General features: G+C 45.1%; 1 protein-coding gene across 1 annotated transcript in view; it reads right to left on the reverse strand.

Annotated features, from left to right (window-relative positions):
* T265_13001 (hypothetical protein) overlaps positions 1–8,217 on the reverse strand; it is a gene marked incomplete at both ends in the record, with an annotated part of 9,315 nt that extends 1,098 nt beyond the window's left edge. Inside the window, 4 exons of the mRNA XM_009166675.1 lie at positions 2,811–2,952; positions 4,892–5,068; positions 7,497–7,905; positions 7,956–8,217. Coding sequence (XP_009164939.1) covers positions 2,811–2,952; positions 4,892–5,068; positions 7,497–7,905; positions 7,956–8,217 — 990 coding nt within the window. The remainder of the gene's footprint in view (positions 1–2,810; positions 2,953–4,891; positions 5,069–7,496; positions 7,906–7,955) is intronic.
* Positions 8,218–8,518: the final 301 nt, after the last annotated feature.

Genomic DNA, 8,518 nt, shown 5'->3' on the forward strand with positions numbered 1-8,518 from the left:
ACGTCCGTCCTTACAGATTCAGGGATAAACCATTCTGACGCCGTAAATGTCTCAAATTAGTAACACAGGAAAGATCAGGTGAAATGAGAGGAATGACATCAGTAATGAGTGAACTTTGCTGAACAGAAGTCCCTGAAGTCCAAGAGGGTATACCGCTAAAACAGCTAGGCAATCAGTGCGAGAGACCAAAAAGTCTCGTTGTATAAATGTGAAGGCATCATGTCCTAACATGTTCACGCGTGTTACTGTTGTTCATCAGGTGGCTTTCGTCCACATCATTCAACACTTCTTGTTCCAATAAGTTGCGTATTCACCCCACGACATTCACACGACTTGAGCTGTAAGAAACAACAAACAAGTCTCAAAAATGATCTCGAACAGATTGATGCCCAATTCTGAATGATCGGCAGACATCCTGGTTGCTTATTCCAGATAATGCACCACGCAAAATAGGAAGGCAACACAGGGCACTGGTTTCAAAGGTTTCTGTGAAAAATACTGCATTGGTCATAGTTGGAAAACAGATCGATAAGTAAGTGGTATCCGGGCCACAGAACATTCGAAGATTGGGACCTCCCAAACGACTGGATGTGGTGGGCCTGGGAGGTCTTTCCTGGTCAAGAATCAGCAAGCACGCTGGTCCAAGTGACAATCAAGTTAGGAACCCGCCAGGAAGCCAGTTCTGTTTACAGGCTTTTTTATACAAAAAAACAAAGGTGGAAAAACTTTGGCGATTGTTGGGCGACACTGATACCTTTGTAAGAGTAGGCCTTTGATCCATTTACGTGCAACAAATCTAGTGTTAAATCAGTCCCACCCTTCAGGAGAAAATGCTCGTTAGGGAAACCAAATTACAAGTAGATTTGATCAAACTTTACCCAGATTGATACCCAGCCTAGATATGGTCATCAGTTCCAACCAACTACTTCAACCGCATCGACCACATTTTACAATGTCACCAGGCTAAGTTATCCACTTTTGACAGTTTATCAGTAGTGGTGGTTCTGCTCTGGAATCACTAATGAAGTTGTGGCGGTAGACAGCGATTCAGTGTAGCCTTGGAGCCGACTCTATCTAGCATGTTTAAAAAATCAAATCGTTCAGCTATTAACCGTTTCAGTACCTAGTTGGCATGCCATCCAATGGAAGCACGAGGGCTGAGATGCGGTCGGGCTACCCAACCCTAGACAGAAGCAGCCGAGATGCATTCTAATCACGGATTTTCCGGTCAGTATATTAGCATCTTAGCCACTGAGCTCATCGGTGTCCATGTACAAAAGAGCTTGAAAAGGTGAAATCAATCATCGCGCCGTCGTTGAACGACACTTTTAACGATGTTAGGAAGGTCGAAAGTCAGAAAGGAGCCTGGAGGCAGGATTCCTCAAACCAACATGCGGCCCGGGGTGTGAAGGAAGCAAAATGTAATCAAATATTCTTGTTTGTGCAGCTACTCAAGACTCCTTAAAAAAGTTAAGAACCATTAGCCCGAACGACCGCGCACTCCGATTATCAGCTGGTTGGATGTGCTCGTTAAAGAAACATGAGACCTACGAAGAACCCTATACGGCTCCAAAGGCATATGCTTTAGACAACAGGACTACAGGCCATCTCCTGAGCCCTCAGGCTAGACCAGCTCCGAAGCCAGGCGAGTCCAGTCATTGAATCATTGGATTCGGATGGGATCGCCACGGAAACCCCATATTCAACCGACTCAAACGAGGTCCCTTCTCCAGAGGCCAGGAAGTACCACTGTTCCCTGCGGATCTTCGATCAAATCATGTGGCACTTGGCGACATCGTTAAAAGCGGAACGGAGGCGCGGATAATGTTGTTTCAGTCCCAAAGGAAGGAACAAACGAACGAATGAAGGAACTATAATATCACTCGGTTTTTCCACTACGTTGAGTTAAAGCGCGAGAGTTGCGCTCAAAACTGGGCTATGCTGTGGACAACGTCCCCTGTTCCCAACGAAACGGCGAAATCGCAACACAATCCGGCTACGTGTTATTGGGATGTCAGTACCATCCTTGTTCAACTTCGGTCGGTTCCGCGTAAATCGCGTTAGGCGGTACTGAGCCCTAATCAGACGAAAGCAAGCCGCGGTATTATCCTCGTGCCACATTGAAACAAGGAAATATCTGACCTTCCTACCGTTGGTTTTAGGTTGATACAAATCCACCAGTTCAGCTTGTGGACAACGGCTATAACCCCTAAAAATCAACAGCAAACGTCAGGTGGGTCGAATCAACCCACTGTAACGGAATTCAACGTTGGTCACAGTCTGTAAGCAGTAGGTCTTCATGCAGTAAACCCTTGTGGAACCACTGAAACAAGTTTGGAACAATGAAGCACACATGCATGGGTGTGTTTCAAACATCAGTTGAGCAATATAAGTAGTATGTCGTGCCAAGAAAATATGCTGCAATATCTCGTATATCGTACCAATCGAAACACAGGGCAACCTTTGTGCAGCACATTCAGCTGAAGAGTAGGATCGACGACAGATACGGATGAGGCTGTCATTAACTCCAAAGTGACTCGCGAATGAGTGTAGTTGATTGATTACGTACAGTTCGGTGTTCAAGTAGAATACAAGGCTCGTGGAAACCCTTGAACTACTCTTATCTGAAGAGCCTCAAAAAACTCGCAATGGGCCATCGAGCGGTTCCCAGCGAGTTTACAGCAATTGTTATGTCAAGAAGATACAAAAGCACGTTTAAAGAGAAACCCTCATTTAAAAAAAGAGTTTCGTCCGTCCCATCAGTATTCTCTCGCTATTCTGGAGGGGAACCAAAGTACCGAGGGACTCACTTTCGAGCCCCGTAGAGATTTGATAAATCTTCTTGAGAAGTGAAACTGCAATTGACCATCTTCCATCAGAGTGACAGGGATCCGGCGTAGATTGGCTTGAGCACACGAAGGGCAAAAGTAGGTGTCCGTGCGTTTTGTCGGCCTGAGATGAGGGATGGTGAGCATGCAAGGAACACGAAAAAGGTTAGGTCAATTGTGCATCCAGAGGGATGGGATAGACAATAAACAAGGAATTACCAGTAGATTGGTGCATCTGTAAAAGGTAAATAGTCTCCTCCGAAATACTTAGGAGCCGAGTAGCATTCTTCGTTGCTGATCAAAGTGCTTTCTATGTTCTATGTCTAGTAAACTCATCTGTGCACCCTTGTTCTTAATGATGCATGGCATCAACAACTTGAAGGTATGGAAACGAGGAGTCCACTGAACCCAACTTTGATTGGCCTACTCATGACAAAAATGAAAAGAAAACGGGTGTGGCATGTAGAGCCCTCTCAAGTACACAAGTGGTTGGTCAGCGCTCAGTTTTACTCGAATTCAAAGGCAAGCGGTTTCCTTTCTCAGACTCTGGGTAACCAGGTAACTGGATGAAGTGAAGAGCCTCTCGATTTGTGCTTGAACGGACTGTACACCACAGCTTCCACAATTTTAGTTCAGCAAAACCCAAGCACTCAACGGTTCACATCTTATAGAGTAAAAGGAATCTGTAGGCTTGATAAGATTGGCCGGGAGCTAAGGGTCCCCTTAGGCAACCTGAGGAGAAACAAATATCCGTTAACGAAATGCACTCATTTGCAACCTAATTTGGTTTTGTGAGAGACTCATATGGAACCTAGCTGAATCTCTCGTTTGTGATGTTTCCAGGCAACTGAATGTGCTGCACCAGGCCGTCTCTTGTTTCATTCGCTACCAAATTAGTTTGCAAATGAGTGTATATTCGCTAATTTCGTGCAATTTGGTTTCAAGTAGAACATAAGGTTGACGGAAAACTGGGGACTGTGCCAACCTGATAAGTTCCAAGAAGGGCGAAACCGGTCATCGGTTGTCGACGAGTTTTCAGCAACCTTATGGGTAGTGTATTACAAATATCCGTTAAGTTTTCAGTCGCACCATAGTAGTACTGGCCTCCCAAGTTGAGAAGATATTGCCACGGGGGGTATTTGATCATCTATATACCGCAAGATTGCCAGTGACATGATAAAGAGCGTGAATGCACCGACCAAACGAACCGAGAGTTTTTGTATCATCAACATTTGAAAAGCCGTTTTGTTCACCTTTCCTGAAGCTCCGATGATAACGCGATTAAGACCCGGGATATCTTCTCAGTCAGATCTGGCGTCTACCCTGGTCTACGTGTCTCAATTTCACTTCCAGGGAGAATTAGATTTCCATGTTTGTTTATCTGTTGTCTACTTGGAACGCATTACGAATTTATCCAACCATGCATCAAGTGTCTTCTTCTCTAACCAATGTTCAGATTTGAACTCTTGGACGAGGCATGATCGCCAACAGAGAGGATACGCTACGTCCAACGACAGTCCAACAGCAATTCGTGGAAGCCACATCACCTAATGAGCGTAAGGTCGTTAAGTGGTTAAGGGTGGGACTCACTGACCAATTTGAATCCAACCCTGGCATCTAGACTACTTCCATCTAGGCTCGGGCAGTATCTGACAGTATCTCAGCCATCGTCATTCCTTCGGGGTGGTATGATGGCTAGGCACCGCAAGGGTGTTACAGCTAGACGACTGTTGTTACTAGCATTGCCCAATGTGGGACCATCATGCAAAGAAGGAGGGAGGAAACAGGAGTCTGGGAACTATGAGCTTTCAACCGCACAGACGGCGCTTGCCGGATAACAGTTAACATCAACGTTGTTAAGGTATGAGATTCCTTGGAAGGACGACGCCGAAATTAGTAGTCAGCAAACAGAATAGAAGCAACAACTCCCAGTTGCTGATGTTAAAGTGAACGAAATAAATCAGGACGTGGTAGAGTTGCACAACCACAGAGAGTAAACAAACGTGGGGACAATCAAAAGACGTATCGCTTACAGCTAGAACATACAAAAAGCATAGCCTCACCTGAAGCAAGATCCACACCACAGGAGGTGTGTTCGGGGGCGTGTGATTTTCATCCCACACAAGCTGACCAATTCCAAACCCAGATGGAACAGCACGTTTTGCATTGCGAAATCGGTGGTCAAGCATGCAACAACAGGAGGGGGCGATGTGTCATTCGCCGAACTAGGTTCTTGACATCTGGATATAATGAATGAGCGTTTGTTGAAGGGCGAAAGATAATATGAACAACAGCGTCGACGGAAACTTACAGAGTAAAACCTCTATTCAAACAAAACGCGTGTCAACACTACCTGAACTAAGTAACTGACAAAAATATACGATACGCCATTCATCGGAAAATAAAGTGGGACTTTGGATGAATGCGTGGGAGAAAGTCACCAAGAAACTCAAATTGTGACAACTTTAGTGGGAAATGTTATCGATAACAGTTGTTTGATTTAAATACTGGAATATACCAACACATGGGGACTGCTAAATCTGGTTTTAACGAACAGACGAAGTAGCGCCGGGCAAGTTGTTCATTTGTTAGTGCCGAAACTTCTCCAAAATGGGTTTCTCACATCTCGTACATCTCGTGAATAAAGAAAACTTCGACTGGGGCGGTAAATGATCAGTCCTGAAAAAGGGAATCCACAAGTGGTCCGACGAAAACGATTAATGGTCATCCAAATAATGGCAGTTCGAGACAGAAGCGCAGTGTGACAACAAACATAGGCCCAACCAACTTTGCAAACACATCTTAGTCGATTTGTGCCAAGCGAACAACGGCTGAGGTTGCTAACCTTATAGGCGCACGACCAAGAAGACTCACATCGCTTTTTTCGGTTAATTACCATTGGTTAGATTCCGATGAAAACTACCTGGTGCGTTCGGAGTGCTGAGGAACGGAATACCGACCCTAACGTTGTCCTATTTCCTCGAATTGTTCGCAATCACTTGACTCTACAAACAGCTAAAAAAATCCAACTAGTGCAACGCATGGGTTCAACCAAGAAATCGTTTCAATTTACAAATATCGCGGTGAACAGGTGTGGTCGTAGTGCAGTTGACAGTAACAAATGCCGGTCAAAATGTCTGGATCGATTTAGCTACATCCGTTCCAATGGCCATAATCAGGAATGAACGTGCATTGAATTTCATTTCCACTAGTGCTCACACCCTGCCTTAAGCGGTCAAAATGTCTGGATCGATTTAGCTACATCCGTTCCAATGGCCATAATCAGGAATGAACGTGCATTGAATTTCATTCCCACTAGTGCTCATACCCTGCCTTAAGCGTTTCACAGACTTGGGAAACCTGGCAGTATCTCGGCCCTCGCGCTTTATTCGGACGGCATAGTAGCCAAGCTCAGAAGGGGTTTTTACAGCTGAACGATTTTTTCTGGATTCCCTCATTAGGCAGAAATGTACGTAAGCAAAATATGATATGTATGACAAAGGGAACAATATGATACTCGGTTAGGGCTTAAAACTCCGTTTTGCGCAAAACTATATTCACCCAACTGCTGCCTGAACTCAGGAGTGAACTGCTGACGTTCCACTCCTGTACTGTCGCTCTGAATAGAAGCTCTATAAGATTGGAAAAATTCAATGGTCGGTTGAAACAGCGATTGTGCAGACCGTCTGAGACGCTAAAATCGGTTCTGCGACAAGCAAGGGTTACGGAATTCCTCTAATTGACTTATGAGAAGAAATGTTTGCCCGACACAAGAGCAAGAAAATGGAAACACCCAAAAAGTCTCCCCCTACGCGTCCAGGATGTGAGCACTGTCTGATATTTCTGAATACTTGGTAAGAATAAGCAAATGATCGAAGCATCATGTTTCCAAACTGTAAATGCGTACAGAAGCTATGTACCTGCTAAATGAGGTCTCATTTATGGAGTCATCTGAACTCAAACTTCAGCCCGTGTACTTCCTGGAACACACCGACCAAAAACGTTGCACTGCTGAAAATTCGGACGAGTTTCCTGGCCCCATACCCGATATCCAAAAGGTATGAGTGTGGTATGCTCTTCCATCACCGTCATATCTTGAGCTTTTCTGAGATTCCAGCTGCCTGATTAAAGAGAAGTACGGCAATTGATTCCAGCTGCCTGATTAGAGAGAAGTACGGCAACCCATAGCAAGTAAAAAGGATGACTGTTCACCGCACATCGACGAGGGTAATTTAGTTTTTCGTTTTCGCAACTCTTTGTCCTCCACCATTGTCTATGTAAAACTCCACCCCGAAGAGCATATGGGATGACGTATTTGAGGCAAGCTGTACTGCACTACTTTTAAACACGTCACTCTCTCATAGAATAATATTACCAGGAGGATACCTGCAGGTGTCACAGGCGTTTCTCGGAGATTCTTATACTAGAAACAAAGAGTTAATGAACCAGACTACCTGGTCCTATGTGTCAGCTCGTGCATACACTTGGCAAAAGTGGCAGTTTTGTGGTGTGGACTTCACAAATAGTAGCCAGAAGACGAGTAATCATAACAACAAACATCACACGGTCAGAGGAGCTGGTGTAGATTCTCTTAAACAATGCGTTAAAACGAGTGGGCGGAAATAGGTGGAATGGAGCACAGAGGGAATGGAATAAAAGGACGCTCACTTGAATTTTCCTCCGAATCCAAAATTTTCCGCGGCCTTCTGTTCGAAATTGTGTTCCGAAATCCAATCGTCAGCCGAAGGAATTTCATTATCCCCATCATCAGCCAGTTTCAGCTCGGCGACATCGTCATCATCACCTTCATCCTCGGTTGTCTCTGCATCACTTGCCGCCGAAGAGCTACCATCTGAGTCCTTCGAGTCAGACATGCACAATCGAGCCTGAACTCCCAGATCTGCTGGCAAAGGTACCTGTGACGGATTAGTAGGTCGAAAACCAAGTGAACTCACAATAGGTTTTTCTACAGGCTCACCCACGTGCGTCTTGTGGAGTTCATAGGTCAATGCAATTAGCCCAACATCAGTAGCGGACAGGACAGAATAGTCGCCAGTTCTTTTGGACATCTCTGAGACTTGAGGTTACAAGAGTCACAGTGGCAATGTTATTCAACCGAAAACATACCGATTTTGATGGCTTCCTTGGACGGTTCTTCCAGGTGAAGCACATAGGGCAACGATTTCAACGCGGCCCGTATTTGAGGGTCTCGTAATTCACGAATCACTTCGGTCGTGGTGTAAATTTTGGACCCGAATGTCTGCGAATAGTTATGTAGAAATAAATTTACCAACCTCAAGACGAGCCCGTTTAAGAAAAGCGACTGAATCCACAACCAAGTGTGGAATGGGATTGCCCAAATGGACCGCCATGTTTGACTGGTCAAACGTCCTGGAAAGAAACAATCCAATTTATGAAAGATATGTCAGGGTGTTAGATAGTATAGAACGCTGCACATTCCTCCTCGTTCATGTGTGGCGCTCACATTTCCTCTACGCCGCCATTCCGGCGCTGCTGTTTTTATCACCGCAACGACCGTTACATAAGCAGCTTCCATATAAAGTACCAAGGTGTGAAAAATTCGGTTGCTAAACTCGTGGTGGTACTAGATGCGGCCTACAATGATCACCAATCTCCATCTGCAATGAAATCAATCGTTCAGCTGTAGCACCCTCCCGGTGCCTAGCTGC

Source organism: Opisthorchis viverrini (assembly GCF_000715545.1).
Source record: "Opisthorchis viverrini unplaced genomic scaffold opera_v5_29, whole genome shotgun sequence".
In the NCBI taxonomy this organism is placed as follows: Eukaryota; Metazoa; Platyhelminthes; class Trematoda; order Opisthorchiida; family Opisthorchiidae; genus Opisthorchis; species Opisthorchis viverrini.